Here is a 23714-nt window from a genome sequence, read left to right as displayed (position 1 = left end):
GGGCAGGCTCTGGGCTTGTGCCCCTGAGCTTTCGGCTCCAAGCAGACTGAGCAGGTGTGGCACAGCAGCTCGGCGGGGGGAGCGGTACGCGTCCGTCCAGCACCCCAAAGCTAGCTTTGCGGATGTGCTCCTTTCTAGTGCTTAGAAAGGGTTTTTTCTCGGCTGCCAGGAAGCAGGGAGTGGGGCTGCGTTGAGTGATTATCTGGGAGCGGCCAGGCATAAGCTCAGATGCTTTGGAAGATTGGGGGTGGGGTATGGACAGAGAGATTCTTCTTCCTTTTGTGGATGGGGGAAGAGGGTGCTTGGTGACATTTTCCTGAGAATGCAAGGAAGAATACAGGTTTGAAAGGTTTATAATTGTATGTTAGAAGAGAGCCACGCCGATATTGAAAAAACGAAAAAAGGCATGGTAAACACACTTTTATTGAAAATTCAGATTTCTGAAACAACTATACTGAGAGTGGCATCGTACGTCTTTAGCTAAATAAGACATAGCACGAAAATCATGTTCACTTTAACTTTTGAAGGTTCTTTTAAAAGCACCACTTAAAACGTACACATTCCCCCCCAAAATTAAATGTAGAAAAACTGCTCTGTCTCAGGAATGAGTTTGAGAGTGCACACGGAAACCACAGAGACAGTTTTTGAACCTCTGGTTATTGACAGGGAGCATGAATTCAAGAGGATTTGGAGATTTTCCTACATTGTTTACTTAAAGGACCACAGGTGCGGTGCTATCAGAGTTTCATGGTCAATTTCTAGCCCTTTTCATAAATACGGTTACTGGCCAGATTTCTAAAACTTAAATTTGTCACCCAAAAAAGTAAAGTATAGGATTTACAAGTGTTTAATTTTTTGAGAAATTTTGAGAAAGGATCACGAGGGCAGCACACCAAAAAATAAGTGGAACTAGTTTTAATAATCTCTGAAAACTTTTAAGATTTATTTTGAAACCAACTTCCAAACAAGACAGAATAAAATCAATACGTATGTATACTACACCGCTGAAGCAGCTTAAACTTGCCAAGGCGTCTTCAGAGCGTTCCCTTTGAACTCTTTCCTCGGAGCCTCAGGTGATCTTCCGCTGTCACGACAGCTGCCCTGCTGGAAAATCCCTCTTGGGTGTTTGCGCTGCCAGCAGCGGGCCCGTCCTCAGCCCCGTCTCTGCACCAGCCCAGGCCCGGGTGCTGGGACGGTCGCGCTCACCCTGCGTCCCTGCCTCACCGCTTGCTGGATCGCTTCTGGGACTTCTCTGGGCTGCGCCGCTTCCCCGGCGGAGAATGACGGGCAGGGCCCCGAGCGTGGACCCTGTGCTTGTATGGGTGGGTTCTGTGCTTCTGCCGGCTTTCCTCCTTCTGGTCCTGGCTTTTCGCAGGTTCCTCACTATCCTCTTTTTGTTCGTGGTCTTGCTCTTTCTGGGAGGGCAGCGTGTTCTTAATTGTGTTAATTAGAAATCTTTTATTTGTACCAACAAGAGGACACTTCATCCTGGGGGAAAAAACAACCACAAATCAAACACTGACTCCAAAGCTGAACCCTCCGATCGTGGCAAGTACCAAAGAACTGCTTCCCCAGAGTCGACTTTCTGAATTTGTTTAGCTTTCCTTGCATGCCACCTAGTGTAAACTCTGGGCACAGGGGGGAAAACCCAAGACACTTAGAATTCTGGACACAGACTGGCTGGACCTCATCTGAAGACTTTAACCCTTTCTTCCTTGTTGGGACTAACTTTCCCAACAGGTACCACAATGTTATATATAGGTGTTGACCACAACCCAAATTACCTGAGTCATTTAATAATATCTCCTTACACCATAAATGCCTGATTTGACTAGAATCTGCATTTTTAGTTACATTTATGGTGGCTTGTTTTTAAATATCAAAGAAGAAGGATCAGTCCCTCCCTGAGGAAAAAAAAAAGGACACCTTGCTATATCTTGAATACTGGAGCTATATGATCTACTCTAGAAATAAAAATATCTAAAGAATCTATTAAATGCGATAATCACCTTTTACCCTCCAAAAAACCTAAAGTTTCTATTTCAGGACCTTCTGTTTCAGAGTCTGTGCTCTGTCCCAGAGCGCTGTTCACACATCTACCCTCTGGGTGAATTTCTGTGCAGTGTACATTTCAGGGGCTCCCTGAGTCAAGTTCACCCAGGAGGAAGGATGTAACTGGTTAAATCGTTAATTTACATGTTTAGGTATATTTATATACTCAGTATTTGTTTTATTTTTCAGGTGTAGTAAACCTTTCATTTTAGAAAAGAAAACCCCACACGATGAAAACCTGAATACTTCTCTTGGCCCTGAGCCAAGGAGGATGCTAATTGGTCCAAATCATGTTTCTCAGGGTGGCTGGTAGTAAATAAAACTGAATGTAGTATTCTGTAATCTCCATCTTTGTATCAAACTTGGATTCAAGGAGAATCCCACACAAAACTCAAAAGCAACCCACCAGCAGCCCCACTGCAGTGATTTTCTCGTGGAAGAGACATGTAAGGGGTCACCAGCCAAGTGTCCCTGTTATGGAGGTCAGACTACCTCAGACAGTCAGAATGGCACTGAATATGTTAGTAAAAGGAGGAGGAAAGGGGCTTCCCTGGTGGCGCAGTGGTTGAGAGTCCGCCTGCCGATGCAGGGGACACGGGTTCGTGCCCCGGTCCGGGAAGATCCCACATGCCGCGGAGCGGCTGGGCCCGTGAGCCATGGCCGCTGAGCCTGCGCGTCCGGAGCCTGTGCTCCACGACGGGAGAGGCCACAACAGTGAGAGGCCCGCGTACCGCAAAAAAAAAAAAAAAAAAAAAAAAGGAGGAGGAGAAAAAGAAAAGAAAATGGCTCCTGCTGCGAATAAGCAGCTCTTGAGCCTGCGTGGAGAGAAAGTACCCGCGAGGTCTCAAGTGGTGTGTGCGCCCACGTGCTGGCGTGCTTAACGCTCAGGCTGGGAGGAGTGACGGGGAATGAGCGGCGGTGAGGAGACGGACTCAGGGAGAAAAGGACGCAGGGGGCAGCAGAAGCAGTGGGAACGCTGGGTGGGGACGGCACCGGAGGTCTGGTTTTCTTTTACTGCTGAAGTTCAGAAGCCACAGTGGTGAGCAAAGAAGAAAGGCAACAACAGAGAGCAGAGAAAACCCACGGTTCTGCATGTGAGGCTGGGGGAGGCCGAGCTTCCGGAAAAGCGCGCCAGCATGACGCTCCTCAGGGGCCCCCAGGCACAGCCACGTGTACCTCCCAGAGGGACAGGCTCAGGACACCTGTGCAGTTGGGAGGGATGGCCAGGCTCTGACCTCAGTGACTTTACAGGATCATCAGTGCATCTAGGCACTGAGTGGCTGACGACACCTGGACCACCGCATTGGCAAGCTCAGCAGAGGTTCAGAAGAGCACGACACACGCGTGTGTCACAGAGCGGCACAACTCCGCCAGCCTGCGGGAGGGGACTGCCCTTCAATGCGGAACACGAAGAGCCCAGGTGCCCCTCTTTGCCAGCTGTGGCCAGGGCTTACTGTAGCAGCTAATCATGTTCGTGAGCAACGGAGCACCGCTCTCTCTGGGATGGGGCGGACTAGAAACGGCTGGTGCAGAACAGCCAGCTATGGGAGAATTCTGGGGCCTTGTCAGTGCAGTGGGTCGTCAGCGCTGGTAAAACTGGTCAGTTCTTGTCTGGATTAAACAAAGAAAGAAGGTGATTACTGCCAGATGGGACAGTAACCCAAGATATTCAAACCTTTGGAAACTGCTGGCGCATTCAAGTGCATTTTGCCATCTTCCACGTGAGATCATCTCCAGCACCGTGTGCTTGCCTGAGATGGACAGAGCTCCTCCTGGGCTAGAGACCGGCAGGGTTCATGCTGTGAGTGGGGACCACGTCGGAGGAAGCACCCCTAGCTCCCCGCTGCTCATGTAACCTGCCGACTCAGCACAGGGACCAGAAGCTAGCGTGGAATGAGGTGGTGTTCTGGAACAAAGTCCACAGAAAACCGGCCTTTACATCACTTTTTCACATCGAAGATGCGAGTTTTAATGCTGGTTGTGCCTAGGTTGTGTCCACCTTCAAGGTGAAAAGTCAAGCGTGGCCTGGAGGGAACTTGGTTTACTTGGGTGGGGGGAGGAGTGGGGAAGGAGGTATGAAAGCGGCTCCCCCAGATACGCCAGGACACATTTTAGAAATGGTGACAGGTGCTCACCCACGCTCCACTGATAAATGAGGCAGGACGAGATTGGGGGGCCGGGGGGGGGAGCAGTTGAGGGCAGATGTGAACGGACACGTGGCAAATGATTCCATATAAAGAAAGTATAAAATCTGCACTGAATGTATTCAAGCATAAGGAGAGTAACATCAATGCTGAACGTGAGGAAGTCCCTGGCAGAGAGCGGCTCTGGCCTATAACGTGGTCATTAATTTTGCGGAAGCTCACCGCCAGTTGTCCTACGGCTACAAAGTCATACAACACAGTGTACACACGTGCTCTGGAATCATACTGTCTCTTAGGCCAGACCTTGGGCATGTTAAATAATCTCCCTGTTGTCTCTCATCTATTAGGTGGGGACAGTAGTGACTGTTTTAGGGGACCGGATGCCGATCAAAGGAGGGAGAATGTGCTCAGGACAATGCCTGACGCGCAACCAGCACTTGGTAAAGGTTAGCTCAGTGCGCGGCCTACTCCTCCGACTCCATTCGCTCTGTGACGGTGGGCAAGTTACTTAATGCCTCTGTGCCTCGCTTTTCTATTTGCAAATGGAAGCAGTAGAAGTATCCACCTATTGCAAGGGTCTAATGAGATAATGCGCAAAGCTCTTAGCACAGGGCCTGGCATATGGTAAATCTTCAATGAATGTTACCTATGGGGCTATGATTTCTTATGCATAATTCCAAAATTGGAAAACCAAGTTCTTCTTTTTTCTTTTTTTTTTTTGTGGTACGTGGGCTTCTCATTGCAGTGGCTTCTCCTGTTGGGGAGCACGGGCTCTAAGCGCGCGGGCTTCAGTAGTTGTGGCACGAAGGCTCAGTAGCTGTGGCGCGCGGGCTCTAGAGCACTGGCTCAGCAGTTGTGGCACAGGGGCTTAGTTGCTCTGCAGCATGTGGGGATCTTCCCGGACCAGGGATCGAACCCGTGTCCCCTGCATTGGCAGGTGGATTCTTAACCACTGTGCCACCAGGGAAGTCCTCTCTGCTGATTTTTAATGGCTTTATTCTTTTTTTTTTTTTGCGGTACGCGGGCCTCTCACTGTTGCGGCCTCTCCCATTGTGGAGCACAGGCTCCAGACACGCAGGCTCAGCAGCCATGGCTCACGGGCCCAGCCGCTCCGCGGCACGTGGGATCTTCCTAGACCAGGCCACGAACCCGTGTCCCCTGCGCCGGCAGATGGACTCTCAACCACTGCGCCACCAGGGAAGCCCCCAAGTTCTTTTTCTGATACGACAACTCGTTTGGCAACCAGACCTGGCCTAACCTGACGCTGGGCCCTTCTTTCTACTCTGTATCCCGTTTGAGGGAAGCGTTCCTATGCTTTGCTGAGGAAATGATCACGTGTTGAACAAGTACCACTAGGGTATTTGCTGTGCACGCTGTCTGGGCTATAGCACCTATCTAAAATGTGAAAATATCTAAATTTAGAAACATATCTGGATCCAGGGGCTTTAAACAAGGGATTGTGGACCCATATTATTACTCTTCACTCTCCCTTCATGAAAAAGAATATATATAGCACTCAAGTTAATACATCAGGGATTTTTCCGTGATGGAAACTCAAGACAGCTAAGTCTCAAGTCACCTGGGATAATAAGTTAATCAAGAACAGAGAAGAATGTCTGATGTTTCTCCATGAAAAAAATGATTAAAAAATGAAAAGAACCTGAGCCATCAGGAAAAAACGAATAAGATGTTTTACAGAAGTGTTCATAAAAATGGTTACAGCTTTAAAGTTTCGGTACTTCAGATGGTTAAACTTCTGTATCTGCAAGTTTCACTTTCCAGGATATCTCAATTCTCCATTGATATCAGAGTCAGTGGGCTACTGGGTAGTACCTCTCAGCTTATAATTTGCATTTCCTAATGGTCTATAGACTCTGTTTGTAGATGGTCCTCGGGTATAAATAACACTGGAGGCTGGAGTAAGTGGGTGATCTCGAAGGTCCTTCCACTTCTGAGTTTCTCCGCGCACGTTCTGTATGTTGGCCCTTCAGAAAGTGACCCTCCTCTCCTTTATCAAACTAGGAAATTATTTCATTGCTCTCTGTCTCCTTGTTTCTCAGCTCTCTTTTAGTGCCATGTTATTCTGTATTTGAGATGACACAATAAGCTAGCGTTAGATCCTCAGCCGCCCTAAAGCCTTCTTTATATCAGCATCAAGGCAAAAGCCTGAGCCCTGCGGCACGGGCACAGGCCTGGCTGCTGGGTGGGTCTGTACCGGCTTTGTCCCTGGCGGCGCCCAAGGATGTGGGTGGGGACCGCAGGAGGCCACAGGATGGGCAGCTGCTTTCCTGTGGAACTCTGACCCCAGCTCTGTTGACTTTCTCATGCTGGCTAGTTATTTTTGTTTTGGGTTCATTTTTGATTTTAGAACGTTATACTCGCTCATGTGGGAAGGGCCAGATTTAAGGTGCTAACAACATAAATGGATATAAAACCCTAAAGAGAATGAGACTGGTTAAAACTGCTCTAGAAAGTGCCCATGACAGCACTGTCAGACTCAGGAGCTGGCATCCTATCCACGTGAAACCTGACAAGTGAAGCGAGTCCCTTCGCTTTCAAAGCTGTGAGCCCAGAGGCTGAGATGAAGGGCTCCGCCCGCCACGGGAGAGATTAAGACGGGCCGAGGCCAGGGCTCTACGCTTTTCAGTCTTCTTTCCCTTCTTCTCGAGTAGGCACACTGTGTAACACTGTGTAACTGTCATTTGCAAAAATGAGGCTCTTTCTCCCCACAGGTATCATACTCGACGTATGAAAACCAGTAAATTATAAAACAAATCCAGAGAACAGAAGGGGAAAGATAAATGCAGTTTTTCTTTCTGATTTTCATACTTCTGTCTCTCTGCTGCTGAAGGACAGAGGTAGTAATAGCTGACATTCTGCAGATACAGACCTGCCACGTTCGTGTCTAAAGCAGTTTCATGAATGTGGCCCCTCCAAGAGTGACACATGACCACTAGCCAATAAGAACGACGACAGCGGTGTTGCTGACACTGACGAGCAGTTCCCTGTGCCCTTACGGTACCAACGCCTCACTTCATCTCTCCACCGTCTCCCCTCTTACAGATGCACAAGAGGCAAAGCACCTTATCCAGGCTCCCAAGCCGGAAGGATGTGGAGCTGGGACTGGAACCAGCTCCATTCCAGCTGGGACAGAAGGAGCAGATGAGAGAAAGGCACCTGTGGAGTAAGCAGATGGCCCAGAGCAGGCAGGGAAGGAAACCGCAGGTGAAAAGCTGTCAGCACGCTGGCCGCCGGGGCTGCTCCGTTTGGGACAGACTCCTAGAAGCAGATCTAAGTCGGCTAAGAGCGCTGGCCATGCAGGAGCCCAGGTGAGTCTGACACAGACAAGAACAAAGGCACCAAACTCCCTGCACACACGTGACTTGGAGATTCGTGAAGTACATCAGGCTGTGGGAAACTATGGTTCCTCTTCTTCTGTTTAGGGAAATAGAGCCTTGGGACCATGGAAGCCGGGTTCAGTGCATTGCGCCCCGATTCATTCCTTTATTCTACGGCCAGAGCCCTTTCCACGCCAGCAAACGGCATTTTATCTTCCATTCTGCACACTGCTTTGCATGGTCACGGATGTACGTCGAAAGTAACAGCCACAGGAAGAAGCACAACTACACTTCCAACACTCCAAGGAACCAGGTAATACTTTTGATCTGATGCTGTGGTTGGTTACAGCTCATCTTGTTTAACACGCCACGATCACCGTAGCCACCCACGGCGCCACGGGTTATACTTTGGCAATCAAATGCCTTAGCCATCTGAGAAGGTCTTTTATAGTGTTTTAATCCCCACAGCGACACTGTTAATCCTTAATTACACTGCAGACAACAGGCCTGAGGCCTGAGGCAGGTTTTCAGTATGCTCCGTCTCCACCACTACACCCAAAAGTAATGAAAAACCGTTGACATACGTGTACATATATATCTGCAGTATTTACTTTCAAACATCTGAGGATCTTTCATATGTAAAGCACTATGCTAGGTCCTGCAGCAAAAATAAATACCAGGCTACCTGTCTGATGCTCTTTAGGAGACGGCCAGGAGGAAGAGAAGGTGTGACCAGGCGAGGGTCAGAGGCGGGGGTGTGAGTAGCAGGGCCCTGGGATGGACAGGGCACGATCCCTGGCCCCCTGCTCCCTCTGTAGGACAGGTCGTTTCTGTAGCCGTGTAAGCCAACGAGAGCTCATTCAGGGCTCCCGGATCCACTTTCATAAGCAGACAGGAAGGGGATGTGAACGTGGGAAGCAGGGGCAGGACACACAGCGCTGTGTGCTGACAGTAGCCACAGAGGGAGGCTCTAGACAAGAAGGATCCGTGCTGGTCCCATCAGCAGTTAACCAGGACTTCGGAAACCTCTTTGGGCTCCACGTTCTTTAACTGGAAAGTAAAGGCTCTGGATCTCCGCGGCCCTGAGATACTGCCGGGAGCCTCACCACGAGTCAGGCTGAAACTTGAGCCCTCCCTGCCTTCCCCGCTGGTTCCATCACGTGGTCTGGTGCTCAGCTGCAGGCCTGTCCATGTGCACGTGTGCGTGAGCAACTTCAGGGCCGGCATTTTGTGTGAGGCTTCTGTACCGCTGCCCGTGCCTGGCCCCTTAATACCCCGACTGGTACTGAGCGAATCTTCAAACGAATAAAGACACCACGTGCCTCAGTGGAGACTGGGGCAATGATCTGCTTCCCAGTAATCAAAAGCTGATTACGTAAAATGGAAGGAAATGTAGGTGGTGCTCCCCCTTACCACCAGATTGACCCCAAGCCAAACAGAAGAGCACCCAAAACGCCACTCCCCTTAAAACAACTGGGTAAAGAAAACTGAAAAATCATGTTCTCTCAAATTCAATCTTTGGAAGTTTTGGTACCAAAACATACGCCTACTCCAACGTCTAAGGCTGAAATCATACAGGCAGTGGACTCAGGCATTATACTGGGCAAAGGTCAGCTGAAGTGGATGTGACCAGAATAAAAGCAGCTTTGTAGGCAAGGAAGCTGAGCAAATTTCTGAAATTTGTGCTTATAAATTCCTTTATGTTGACTGAAAGGAAGTCATGTGGGCCAATATTTCAGCTTCTCTGAGGCTTCTGTCAAGAACAGCTTCTCAAGAGATTCTTTTGCTGAAATACATCCAAGGAAGTATATAGCGCCAAATGGTTTCTTTCTTTACACTACAGAAAACGGCATCCCGGTTGCATTTCCTTTAGTTCAGCAATCTCTTTCTGGCAACGGCTCAGCTACCTCACTTAAGATCTCTCTCATGCAGTATCCAAGAGGAGGAAATAATGTCACTCACTCTAGTTCAGTGTCAAATTTTAAAGCCAATGTGAAGATCTTTGAGATGCTTAGAAACGCAGACCATCGCCCGCTAGTAACTGACCGATTGTCTGCTCCTTTGGGGTATCTGTCCACTTGACAGGGATGGGTCTTGGGACTCCTGTGGCTGGCCACCTGGCCACCTGTCTGCTCCTGGGAGGAGTGTGGGAATGCTCCCAGTTCTGCAGAGCAGGTTGGTATCATTCTTTTTAATAAATAGGGATTAGCATAGTGTTTTTCACATTGGTGTGCACTTTAGAATCACCTGGGTATCTTTTTAAAACCCCAAAGCTCAGGCCATACCCCTGAACTAATAATCTTTGATGGTGGGAAACAGATACTTGTATTTTTGGAAGCTCCTCAGATGGTTTCAAATGTGCAGGTAAATTTGGAAACCACTGGATTAGTGGTTAAAAGTTTTATTCACACACACACACACACACACACACACACACACACTTATTTAAACAGATGTAGAACCAGGTGTTCCCCTGGAATGAGCAGGATGGGAAAGGCGTTCTTTGTCCCAGCACCGTGGGCAGAAGCGAGTCATGGGTTTCCTTGGACCAGACCTCCCTTCACAGCCCGTCCCTGTTAGGTGTGCTGGACCAAAAGCTGCCTCCAGGAAAAGTTCTGCGAGACTGTTTGAGCTGCGAGGTGACCTAGCTGGGTACTCAGATGTAAGTGAGCCGTCACTTCAAAGAAAACAACTCGCGGTATTCACGGCTGAGATAAAACTGAAGCTTGCAAACGAAAGAAAATTAGACTTTTGGGAAACAGTGACCTTGACAGTTTCCCAACGCTTAAACGACTTTTCTGATGAGATCAGTGGTGATGTTAACAAATGTGTTTTTAAAATATTATATAATGAAAGGTGTCAACATTTGGGGGAGCTTCATAACTCAGCGAACCAATATCCAGATGACCAGTTCCTGATATTACAGAACCATGCATGAGTGGAAGATGCAGTCGAAGTGCAAGGTAGACCAAGGGATTTTACTGTAACAGCATATGAAAAGTCCACATTATTAAAAAGAATGTGAAGAAACTACCACTTGCTGAGGTTACTTGCAAGTACTGATGCAGTATAAAAGAATACCACAAATTTCTGAAAATGCTGTTGAAGTACTTCTTCCTTTTCCAAATACGTATCTGTGTGAAATCAGAGTCTCTTCATAGACTTCAACCAAAATAACATATTACAGCAGATTGACTGCAGAGGCAGATAGGAAAATCCAGGTGTCTTTGATAAGCCAGACATTGAAGAGGTTCGCAAAAATATTAAACAGTGCCACTCTACTGAATAGGTAAATTTTTGCAAACATAGCTATTTTTATAAAAAAATATATTATCTACACGTGTAATATGTTTATTATTTTTAAAATAAATCAATAAATACTTTAAAATTGCTCAGTTTTAATTTCTAATAATTAAAATACCGATAGATATAACAGTAAATACCGATAGATATAACCCATGTAAATACCGATAGATAAATAATAGATATAATAGATATAATATAATAGATATAATAATAGATATAATAATAGATATAACCCATGTAAAAAAGTTCTGTGGGGTCCTCGGTAATTTCCAAGAGTGTAAAGGATCCTAAAGACCCAGAAGTTTGAGAACCGCCGTTATGAGAGTTGAAAAAAAATAGCGTGTCAACAGGAATGCTCGCTTGTCTCGTCACCTCATGGGAGAGTGTGAGTTTCCCATCCCGTTCTCCCAGGATCCACCTCTTGTAAATCTGGAGTCATCTTACTTTGTCTGCCAGTTTTTACTCTCTTTTCAACATCCTTCTCCCGCCCTTCTTGGGAAGAGGCTGCTAGTTGCCCCCCAATATCCGTTCTTCCTTTCTTCTGTAGTAAAAGAACCTCAGATTTTATCTGCCACATGACTGACTGAGAAGAAAAGACTGAGTTCCTGGCCTTGTAGCTGGTGTAGACATGAGGCTAAATTCTGGCCAATGGGGTCCATGTAGAAATGGCACAGATGACTCCTGGGAAGTGTGCTTGAAGGGAGTGGGGGCATGCCTCTTCCGCTTCTTCGTTTCTGCTAACTAAAGTGTGGAAAAGAATCACACCCTTTGGTTGGGAGATTTGGAAAACTGGAGGGAGCCCGGGTCCTCCAGAACACTGGAACAGCCAATCGAACTGATATGATGCCCAGAGAGGAGGTCAGTCAGTACCCGACAGATCTCAAGCTGGCCTGTGCATATGGCAACTCTCCTCAGGAAAAGCAGAGCTGATGCTGACAGACTAGTTCTTTGACCCTCAGAAAGTTCTACCGAGCCAGTAAGTGGCACTAAGGTTGTCAGGATAAATGACTTCCATCAGGAGAGCTGCCTAGTAACAAGTGATCCCCTTCGACATTCCTCATCTGGCAAGAACCCTGACTGATATTTTCTCATCCACTTGGCAAGTCATCTGAATTTATGATGTAGCTTTAGGCTGATTCTTTCACAAAAGATATTAAAATGGACCAATGACTACTGTCAGCCCGATCGAGGTCCTGCCTTACACCAAAACCCAAAGCAGCCTGCCCCTACCAAAGTTTGCACGAATCTAATTCGTATTAGTAGGGGCACCTTATCTCTCCTCTCTTAAGGACAGAGGGCTGGAAAGAAGATAAGAGAAGTAAGAAATAACATGTATTGGTGAAGACGTGAAGCAAATGGGACACTTGTGCACTGTTGGTGGGAATGTAAATTGGTGCAGCCACTACGGAAAGCAGTATGGAGCTTCCTCAGAAAATTAAAAAATAGAACTACCGTATGATCCAGCAATTCTACTTCCGGGTATTTATCTGAAGAAAAAGAAAACACTAACTCAAAAAGATATCTGCACCCACGTGTTCACTGCAGCTTTATATACAACAGCCAAGATACGGAAACAAGCTAAGTGTCCACTGATGGGTGAATGGATAAATTGTGGTATACACATACAATGGAATACTATTCAGGCATAAAAAAGAATGAAATCTTGCCACGTGTGGCAACATGGATGGACCTTGAGGACGTTACGCTAAGTGAAATAAGTCCAACAGAGAAGGACAGATACCGTATGATCTCACTTATATGTGGAGTCCTAAAAAAAAAAAAAAAAAAATCAAGCTCATAGATAACAGAGCAGATTGGTGGTCGCCAGAGGCAGGGGTAGGGGAGTCAAGGGGTCAAAAGGTAAAAAGAAAACAGCCAACCACATAGGTGGTTATATACACCAAGTCAGGAGATCCGATGAATCAACGATTAACTGGAGCAATCAACCATTTAAATCTATGTTCCTCCTTATTTAGTTCCAACTAGAAAAAAAAAGGATATGCTCATTCTTGTAAATACAACTTCTAATTTTTTTTTTTTTTTTGGTACGCGGGTCTCTCGCTGCCGTGCCCTCTCCCGCCGCGGAGCACAGGCTCCGGACACGCAGGCTCAGCGGCCATGGCTCACGGGCCCAGCCGCTCTGCGGCATGTGGGATCTTCCCAGACCGGGGCACAAACCCGTATCCCCTGCATCGGCAGGCGGACTCTCAACCACTGAGCCACCAGGGAAGCCCACAACTTCTAATTTTTAAGGAATTATAATTCTGTCACTGAAAAATAAGATTTGTAACTGCAATTTAAAAATAGCAATGTCATATCTAAAAATCTTGTGGGATATTTAAAAATATGGCATTTAAATTTATACATGAAAAAAACTGTATTTGAGGAAAAATTCATAGAAATGGTAGAAAACGTTGACCATTCAATGAGTATCCTTTGTCTGAAATTGGCATTGAAACTGATATTCACTCCACCTGGCCTGGTACATCTAGAACACTTATTTATTTTAGTCCAGACCAGTTAGATGGCCCTTTATATGGCAATAAAAAATCCAAACAAACGAAAAAAGAAGTTAAGAGCAGATTTAACTAACATTTAGTAACTGACTGCTCCATGCTGGGAACTATGCTGAGTGTTTCCACATACATTATCTTACCAAATTTTTACCATATCCTAGGAGGTCGCTATTTCACTGAAATCTAAAATGATTACAAATGTTACACAAAGATTGACTCACATTGGATCATTTCATCTTATTATACCACTGCATCCATAAATACATCAGAATGAACTTCTAAAAGATAATAGCTTTTAAAAAATAAAATAACAGGGCTTCCCTGGTGGCGTAGTGGTTGAGAGTCTGCCTGCCGATGCAGGGGATACGGGTTCGTGCCCCAGTCCAGGAAGATCCCACATGCCGCGGAGCAGCTGGGCCCGTGAGCCATGGCCGCTGAGCCTGCGCGTCCGGAGCCCGTGCTCCGCAACGGGAGAGGCCACAACAGTGAGAGGCCCGCGTACCGCAAAATAAATAAATAAATAAATAAATAATAATAATAACAGCAATCCTATTATCACACCTAAAAAAAAAATCAACATCAATTCCTTAATATCATCAAATACCCTTGTTTCAATTAGTTTGGATAAGGATCCAAACAAGGTATACACGTAGATGTGTCCCAAATCTATTAAGTCATGGGATACTCCTCCTCCTTTTCTCCTTGCAATTCATTTGTTAAAGAAACTGGTTTGTTTGTCCTGTAGAATTCCCCACATTTTTGTAATTTTATCTCTATAATATCATTTAGTATGTTCCTCTGCCCTCTGTTTCCTGCAAACTAGTAGTTCTAACTAGAGACTTGATCAGATTCACGTTCAAGTTCTTTACAAGGATGTCCCATAAGTGGCGGTACCCTCTTCCTATTGCATCTTCTTGTGGTATAAAGATTGATGGATGAGTCCAGGTGTCGTCAGCCTGACCCACTCATCAGAAAGTTCCCCATCAGCTTCTCATCTGATAGATTTAGCAACCGGTGATGATCTTTGCCTAGATCCAGTGTATCATTAGGGATTGTAGAATAACGACATTCTTTTTATTTTTACATCAGGTTTACTGAGGTATAGTTTATACAAATTAAAATTTATCCTTTTAAGTAAATAGTGTGATGAGTTTTGACAAATGTGTGTAGTCGTGTGATCATCACAACAGTCAAGATATAGAGCATTCCCAGCACCCAGAAAAGTTCTGCAGGAAATTCAGTCCTTCAGCCCCTACCTCCTGGCAACCGATGGGTTTTCTGTCCCTGTGGTTTTGGCTTTTCTAGAATGTCATATAAATGGAATCTTATAATGTGTAATGTTTTGAGTCTGGCTTCTTTCATGAGCAAAATGCTTGAGATTCATCCATGCAGTGTGTATCAGTAGTTCTGTTCCTTTTCGTTATTGATGAGTGTGGAATGTATGGATGTTACAACTGTGTATCCACTCATCAGCTGATGATCATTTGGGTTGTTTCCAGTTTTGAGCTATCATGAATAAAACTGCTATGGACATTACTGGACAGATTTCCGTGTGGGCTTACATTGTCAGCTCTCTGATAGGTGGTTTGAAGAAGAATTCTGTATGGTGAGTGCATATGTATAAGAAACTACCAGTTGTTTTTCAAAGTGGCTGTATGATTTACATTTCCACCAGCAATATGTGAGCATTCTCGTTGTTCCAAATCCTCCTCTTTATTTGGTGCTGTCAGTCTTTTTTTTTATTTTGGCCAATCTAGTGCATGTGTAGTGAATAAGTAACTGTGGTTTTAATTTGCATTTTCCTGATAACTAATGATTTGAGTATCTTTTCAAATGCTTATCGGCCAATTTGATATCATTTTTGGTGAAGTGTTTGTTCAAATCTTTTGTCCATTTTTAAATTAGATAGTTTGTCTTGTAATTGAGTTGTTATTCAAGTGATGATAATCTTACTCTATAGTCCTACATTTAACAGTTGCAATTCTATAAGGAAGTTTTCTTTCATCAATTATTTTGTAACTTTGAAGTATAACTTGTACAAGGAACAGGATAAATGCTCGGCTCTTCCTCACTATTTACCAGTTTTATAATAATTTGGCCCCTTAGCCTCATCCAAAAGCTTCTTGATGTGATTTTTATTATGACCTTATGGATTTTAACATATTTTAGGTTATCTCACTCATTATTGCTTTATTCTTTGGTGATTAAATTATCCCATCTTTGACTAGTGGGAGGCCTTTCAAGTTGGTTCCTGTGTCTTTCTGACATGACTACAGTAGTTTCTGACAGTTTTACTTTCTGATCTGATAAGATTTTCTGGCTCTTCTTATACATTTCCTATCTATGTAGTAAACAGTGTGGTCTTGCCCACAGAGAGGTCTGGCCTTTGCCCTGGCTTCTGGGAGGTAATATCAATTCTGGGAGGCAATGTCATACCTGACAGAAACGTCTTTGTTTAGGGTGGAGCTGGCCACAACTGATAGTCTTACAGGGAGGGCTGGCCATGCCAGAGACACACCACATGATTGAGGGTGGAAATCTGGGGTACTGTGGAGACTGCTATCAACCATGTGAGCAATCAATCAATCATACCTAAGTAATGGAACTCCCTGAAAAACTTTGGACACCGAGGCTCAGGTACGCTTCCTTGGTTGTCAGTATGCCAAGTGCATTGTCACATGTTGGTGCTGGGAGGGTAATGTGTGGGTCCTGACTCCACGGGGTGGACAACAGCGGCTCTGTGTCTGGAACCTTTCCTGACTGTGCCCTTTGCATCCCTTATTCTGGCTGATTTTAATCTGTATCCTTTCCCTGTAATAAACTGTAACCATGAGTATAATAGCTTTCTGTGAACTGTGTGTGGTCTAGCAAATTACTGAAGCTGAGGATAGTTTTGGGAGCTCCCGGAACTTGCGGTTGGCATGAGAAGTGAGGGCAGTGCTGGAGGCTGTGACAGCTAGCTTGCAGTTTGGCTAACTCCAGGCTAATGGCCTCAGATCGGCAGCCAGTTATTTCTCTAAGGCTCTCTCTTCGTTCAGTGAGAAATGGAATTATATATACCACAGTAGAATTTATACACCACCCCTGGGTGCCAGGGACACTCACTGCTACTGAGTGGATGGTCATTGTTTCCAGGACTTTTCTGTGAACAGAGCTAGAAAAGCTTTTCTCTCTTTTAAAGAGAAAATCTAGCACAACTTCATACTGATATTTCCAATTAATATTTAGGAGTACAGATTTTTATATCTTTGATTTTATAGTTGTATCTTTTACACTGAAAATTTTGGTATCTATAACAAATAAACATTTACTTATTTGCTTTATCCTACTATACAATATTTTCAGAATAACAATGTCAACGTTATTACCAACAACGTGATAACTGGAAACAATTTAAGATTTCTTTCTAGTTCTTTTCTGCCTTTGGAAATACAGTCAAATTTCAGATCACCTGAAACAGTTCCTCCACGTGTGGCTAAGCCATCTGCTCAATGGCTTACTGAGGTCCATTTATTTTATGTTTCTTGATTTTTAGGAACTGCCTTTGCCCTCTTATTTCTTTAACTTTGACTGAACCTTGTTTTATATTTGACATAAACCCTGTGCTTGGTTCTAAGAGTCAAATCCACAGAGATCTAGCTTCTACTCCTGTCCCATTTTTACATTTTACACGTTTTCACGGCCCACAATACTCCATTATAGTGAATTTTAAATTGTGGATAAAAGACGTAAGCCAGCATGTTTATTGGATGAGAATGCTATTGCTAAAGTAACACTTAGAAGAGTAGACTTGATTCTTAAGGTTAAATTCTTCCTTTGTCTATATCATTAAGTTTTAGTAAGCTCTGTTTTGTATAGCAACTGCAATGGTAAACTTTAGTGCTACACAGCTGAACTGTCACAAAATCAAAATACTTAAAATTATAAATCTTAATTTACTGAGGACTATAATTAAGATAGAAGTTCTTAAACAATGAACACTGACATAATATTACTGTCACTCAGGTGGCCTTAGGCACAGCCGCGTCATCATATCTCTTGGGGACTTGTGGACCAAAGGGTGACAACACCATGACAAGTGTTCTCTGTTCTCACCCCTCTGCCCACTTCTGTGGCTGCAGCCCTCAGCAGTGTCCCTGCTCTACCACTTGCCTCTGAGTGAGTTCCTCTGCGTCCACGGTTCTACGTTCCCTGTATATGCTAAAGAAAACTTTTCTCTTTAATATATACATGAGTTTAAATTTTAAGGAAGATGACTCAAGAACTTACCAGCCCATAGGTCCCATTGTCTCTGCTCTTGTTTTCCCACGTTTTGCCTCTTTAAGGAGTTCTTCTATTGCTTTCCTGGTGGGAAAAAGGAAGAAATTTGAGAGAATTTTAGTCACCCCACTAAATTCTGAAAATCAATTTGTTCCACGTATGTGATCCTGGGAAAGAAAGAGCTTTTGAAGCATTAAACTTCAAAATTGGGGGAGAAATTTAAAAAAATGTTTTAAAATGGCTGATAGTTTTGAATACATAAAAATTAAAAAGAAACCTTTTCCATATAGGGGAAGAGCACTGAAGAGAAAATTAAAGGCAAAATGACGAATTATATCCATATTAAAAATGTTCAAACGCACTATTATTCTAAGAAATACTAATTAACCCAACAATGATGAATCTGTTTCTGCTCATCAGTTAGTGAGGGAGTGGAGAAATGGATATTCTTTTCTCTACCAACGGGGACTAAAGCTGATATAACATTTCTGGAGAACAACTGGAAACGTGATAAAGAGCCGTAAAAATAAAACATACATGTTGACCTAAAAATTCCACCTTATTCTAAGAAAAATTCAACTAAGTATGCAAAACTATATGTACAAGGATACTCATTCAAAAACTTAACAGCTAAAGAAAAAGAAGAGAAAGCTTAAACGGTTACTAAAAAGGGATTGTTTAAATAAATCATGGCATATCCACACAGCGGAAGATTAGGCAGTTGTTAAAAATGAAGACAAATGCTTGGCACAGCAAGACATTCATAACATGTTAAGTGTATAAATCTGGGAACAAAAGAGTATGTATAGGATAATTTTATTTTAAATTTATTTAATGTACCTATTGCACAGGGAAACATTTGGAGGGATGTTACCAAAACGATAAGTTTGGGGCAGAGTTTTAGTTTTTTGTTTGCTTCTCTGCATTTTCTGTTTTTTTCTAGAGTGAATCTGTATTATTTGTGTAATTTTTAGAAAGAGGCTTTTTAAAAGCCTAGAAGACATATTTATCAACCATACTCTGAGACTTTACCACATATAATCCTGTGCAAGGTGTCATGGGTAGTAAGATAGGACCATGGTCATCCCTGACCTTAATATTACCTATGATATAGCAATAATAAAGTTAAGAAAAAGAGAGGGATCACGTTGCAAACAACAATAGTCCAAAGACAGAACTGTAATTCTAATCACAAAATTTGAAACTTTTTAATAATTATAAATATTATTATAATTATAATAATATTATAATATTATTATAATTGTAATAATTATAATTATTATAATATAACAATTCTATTATTAAAATATAATATCAATAATTATATATTGATTCTATATAAAAACATTTAGTTACACTCTTACAGTACTACTCTAGGTACAACTCACATAGTCCTCAATGATATTACCATTCTGTTAGTTTATAAGAGTGTTTTATTTTATACTGATTTTTATTTTATCAAAGCATGCATATAGCTTAAAGAGAAAAATATTATTTAAAGACTTAAAATGAAATACAGCAGTCTTCTGCATCAGCCTTCCTTACCCACCAAAAAAACCAATTTCAACTGCTTCTTATCTGTTTCTCCTGGTATTCACCTCCATATTTCTAATAGTATTCTTTCAAACTATTTCACCACCCTCTTCATCCTCAACAGATATATCTGGCTATTTTTCTATAATTTACACAAGTTTTAATAAACTCCTATTAATAGTGAGATCTTTAAAAAAAATGCCATTTCAGCTAACTCAGCAGCTGGACACTTTCTAATCCATCCTGGGAGGGCCCACGGATGGGCTGATGAAAAACTGAAACGCTGACCAGCTTGTCTGCTTCTTGCGCCTGGACTCAATCAGATCAGGTGTCATAGCCCAGCCTCCAGGTGTCGGGAATACTAAGTGCATGTGACACCACAGAGCCTTCTTCCATCTCTTTAAAATAATAATACATCCTATGGATGTGATCTGAGGACTTTGTCTCATAGAGTATTTCGGGAAAGATTTATCCTCTCTGGCTCCAAAACAGAGATCCTTCTTCACCCTTATAGATATAAGCAAAAAAAAACCAAAGGGTAAAAATATGCCAAATACACCCCTGCCTTCCCATCAATTAGAGTGGTAGCTTTCAAAAAAACAAAAAAAACCACCAGAAAATCAATCATCCTGGATCCACCCATATGTCCTCTCTCCTGACAACAGACACAGTTAAAAATCATCAGTGAAAGAACCTGCTTGGGCAGTTCCCCAATTATGAACAAACTATGTATCAGTTACAGATGAAGGAGAATGCATTTTCCCATAAAAACTGTTAAAACGTTTGCCCAGCTTTCTGGACATGCCTACGAAAGCCAGTTTGTGTCACGCTACAGTTGGGATGCTGTACATCTGCAGGAAGCAATACTCGGTCAAGAACCGTGCCGGGATCCTGCAGGCCTAGTCTAGGCGCCTTCCAGAGTGTGAAGTTGGACGTGGATTCTTCTGTAGTTGTGATTTCACTGAAAACTGTCTCCAGTGCTGTGCTTAACTTTCTCTGCCGTGATTAAGGATACCTTCTGACTTACAACGACAGCCCAAGAGAAAAGAAGGTGTAAGTATGAGAAAGACTGCCTGGGGTGAACCAGTTCACCAGTGAGGAAAGACGGTGACAGGTCGGGAGCAGACAGGGCAGAACCCAGGCCCAGCAGACTGCCTGCGACTGAGGCGTTTGTTACTGTTTGGACAACTCATGTTGTCACGAGCTTTACGGTTTACAAAGCACTGTCCCATCTGAACATGACAACATAGTCATCACAACCAGTGTTCAGATGAGGAAGGAGGTACCGGGGACACTGAGAGCGGTGGGGAGGACCAAAACAAAACAAAAGGACCTGTGGGTTTAAGGGTACCTGCCCTCCATCTTCCTATCATACTTCCCGTCTCCTCCACAAACATTTGCACGACAAGTCCTGGAGAAGCCCTTTTCTCATTATCATTAAAAGGCAAAAAATAAAGTAAATGCAAAAGGGGGAAAAAAAAAAAAAGCCCTGACAGAGCTGCCACTGCTTCCGCACTCATTCAGAGAACTGCAGAGGCAGAGGAACGGAGGGCTGCTCAGACTTTGTCCTAAGAATGTGGGGCATTCGCTGTGTCCCACCCACACTCTGCACGAGCTCCTTCTGCAGGGCTTTCCTTCCAAATAGGAAAGCAACTTCTAGCAATCATGTGTTTTGTCCTTGAAATAACAACATCACCTTCAAAATCAACAGGAAAAAAAATTAGAAAGTCAGGTAGTTTTCCTCACTCCTCTGTAGCCTCTGTTGTTCTGGAACTCTTGCTAATGAATTCTCGGGTAAGGAAATAACAAAGTCAGTTTCTACCACACATAATCACAGAGGCTAGATACTTAAATTATCAAAGATTATGAAACATCGGCATCATGAAACAAGATAGTTTTTAATGAGATTGTGAAACAGAAGTGTAAACTGCAATTAAAATACAGGAACAGCAAACAGTAGGAGAATATATAAGAACTAAGTACAACAAGGACTTGAACAATTAAATTTCAGACACAAATTTAAGTACCATAATTTTTATGCTTAGATCCTTTAAGCATCTTAAAGGTTTCTTTGTAAAACAAATCCATTGTATTAGAATAGACAGTCCGGTGCAAACAAGAAGTCCCAGAAAGCCAGGTCATTAAGCAGACAGTTTCTTGGGCACAGGAACAAGCTACAATCGATTTTCAATGATCCATGTGTGTATTATCCACAGACAATTTTCCATCCTAGCTCAGCTTCTTCAGGCCTGCCTGTTCATCCCATTAGCCAGCTGGTACATCCTTGTACAACGTACACTGATCATAATAGCAGCTTAAACAAAACCCGAGTGGGAACACAAATCTGGTGCTAAATCGCCTTAAAATCCAAAGTCAAACAAATTAGTTTTGAGTTATCTGGGTCTGTGGTCCTTTATACTCACATAAATCAACTGAGAGTTAACTATATCACTATAGCGAAAGGGTAGCAAGATATTTAAGGCAACTAAAATGAAACAACAGAAAATTAAATAATGAAGAACACAAGAAAATGAGATTTTTAAAGAAATAATATCAGAGAAGCTAAATATCAAGTAATTGCTCAAAAAAAGACCTCAACATATACTTTCTTGAGAAATGGTGAAGGAAAGTGCTGTGGACTCAATGTTTGTGTCCCTCCCTCCCCAAACTTAGATGTTGAAATCCTAGCTCCCGATGTAATGGTATTAGGAGGTGGGGCCTTTGGGGGAGGTGATTGGTGCCCTTATAAAAGAGACCCCAGAGAGCTCTTTCCTCCCTTCTGCCATGTGGGGACACAGGGAGAAGATGGGCCCTCACCAGACACCGAATCTGCTGGCAACTGGCTCTCAGACCTCCCGCCTCCAGAACTGTTAGAAATAAATGTTTGCTGTTTAAACCACTTAGTCCATGGTCTTTTTATTACAGCAGCCAGACAGCACATTCGTGGGCTGTAGCTTTGCTAGTCCAGAAGCCCAATTTGGCCGGGACAGCGGCTGGACGGCAGCACCATATCTGCCGTCGTGTGCATGGGAAGCTTTGCCTGGGCTGCACCCTGCCCAGGGCTCTTCCTGCAGCTACATCCTCACCACCGGACGCTCAGGTCAGAGGTCACCTTCTCCACCAGCCCTTCCTCATCTCCCCACCGGTGCCTCATCAATAGATATTATAAAACCGCCTTTACTTTCGGGCGATGTACCATACTTCTAAATATTTAAGTTACATTTAAAAACCATTAAATAAAACATACTCATTCCTCCTACCATGACAAATACACCTTCATTACAATAAAAATTTAAATGTGTAAACTCGGTGATAGATGGTAACCAGACTTGTCGTGGCCATCACTTTGTAATGTATAAAAATATAGAATCACTATGTTGTACACCTGAAGCTAATATAAAATTGTAAGTCAGCTGTACTTCAAAAAAATGTGTAAAGCTATGATTTTTAAAAATTTAAGTTAGTGAAATATGAGATAATAGAATTAACTCCCTGCACACGTTGATTATTCTCTTAATGGGTTGGTAATATTTAGATGAATACAGAAAGACAGAAAATTTATATATATCTTTATTCCATAAAATTTATTTTCTTGCCTTTATTTCAGCAGAATCACTAATCATATTGTTATGATCAAGATTTACATATAAAGTAAGTTCTATGGACTGTAATAATCTAAAGTATTAAAAAGCAAAGTGTAACTATTCAACATGGACCAAATTGTAGTATATTGTCAAAATGTAAATTAACATAAATGTAAAAAACTGAAAACCTAAATTTTGAATGTTTTAAAGTTTCCCTGTAGATTAATGAATCAGTAACAAACCTCCTGTATGTTCTCCAAGACCTACACATATACAAATGTATGAGTAATCTGATCTAACATTAAATGTTAGTCTCCAAGTATAACTATTCCTTATACTGAACTAAGTCATGAGAACCTCCAGAACACTGAACTGAAATCCTGAGACAAGCAAGCAAAGGGAAGCTTAGCTCTGCTGGGAAACAATATTTCCTTATGGCAAAACCTCCTGCACTCACGCTGAAAAGAAGGTTTTGACAAGTTAATGTGTCTTTTTTCTTCCGAACACTGCGCGGCTCACATCCTTCCTGGACTCTGAAGCAGTGTGCGCTCTGACGTCAACAGGGCACAGCCCCCCATCGCCACGGACCCCACAGTTTCCTTTCATTCAGGGACGCAGGTCAAAACAAGAGGAGGGTGTTTCCTGGGCTAGGAACTGCACTGACGGAAGATCTGCACGTTTGTGACACATGGGGCTGCCCAGGTCCAAGGAAACTCTCCTTTGAATATCGATATAATAAGCACTTAATATGCACCACTGGGGATATGATGAAAAATAATGATGGCAGCAGTACCTATGTGCCATGTATCTTACACTTAATCCTCACAACTCCTCTAGGTAACTACTATTTCATTGATAAGGAGAAAATAAAGAGTGAAGAAACTGGGGCTGGGATGTGAACCCGGGCAGTTGACTTTTAACTGACCCTGACACTACAGTTCTGGTGAAGGCGAGACCCCAGCCTCGACACAGCTGAGCCCC

At 43.3% G+C, this 23714-nt stretch overlaps 2 protein-coding genes across 4 annotated transcripts in view; one reads left to right on the top strand and one right to left on the bottom strand.

Moving 5' to 3' along the window:
* The window catches only part of LNX2 (ligand of numb-protein X 2), a 306755-nt gene that overhangs the window by 176139 nt on the left and 106902 nt on the right, over positions 1-23714 (top strand). For 2 of the 3 annotated variants that reach the window (XM_059995923.1, XM_059995926.1), the window contains exons 3-4: positions 7260-7525; positions 7640-7847. The exons of the other annotated variant lie outside the window; for it this stretch is intronic. The gene's annotated coding sequence lies outside the window, so the exon portion shown is untranslated. The remainder of the gene's footprint in view (positions 1-7259; positions 7526-7639; positions 7848-23714) is intronic. 3 annotated transcript variants of the gene reach the window in all.
* Positions 392-23714, bottom strand: part of LOC132413751 (protein POLR1D-like) — a 42426-nt gene continuing 19103 nt past the window's right edge. Inside the window, exons 2-3 of the mRNA XM_059995931.1 lie at positions 17626-17700; positions 392-1488 (exon numbers count right to left, since the gene is read on the bottom strand). Coding sequence (XP_059851914.1) covers positions 1221-1488; positions 17626-17700 — 343 coding nt within the window. The 3' untranslated portion in view covers positions 392-1220. The remainder of the gene's footprint in view (positions 1489-17625; positions 17701-23714) is intronic.

Source organism: Delphinus delphis, chromosome 18 (genome assembly GCF_949987515.2).
Source record: "Delphinus delphis chromosome 18, mDelDel1.2, whole genome shotgun sequence".
In the NCBI taxonomy this organism is placed as follows: Eukaryota; Metazoa; Chordata; class Mammalia; order Artiodactyla; family Delphinidae; genus Delphinus; species Delphinus delphis.
Note: the sequence above shows the minus strand (reverse complement) of the source record. Positions and strands in the feature narration are given on the sequence as shown.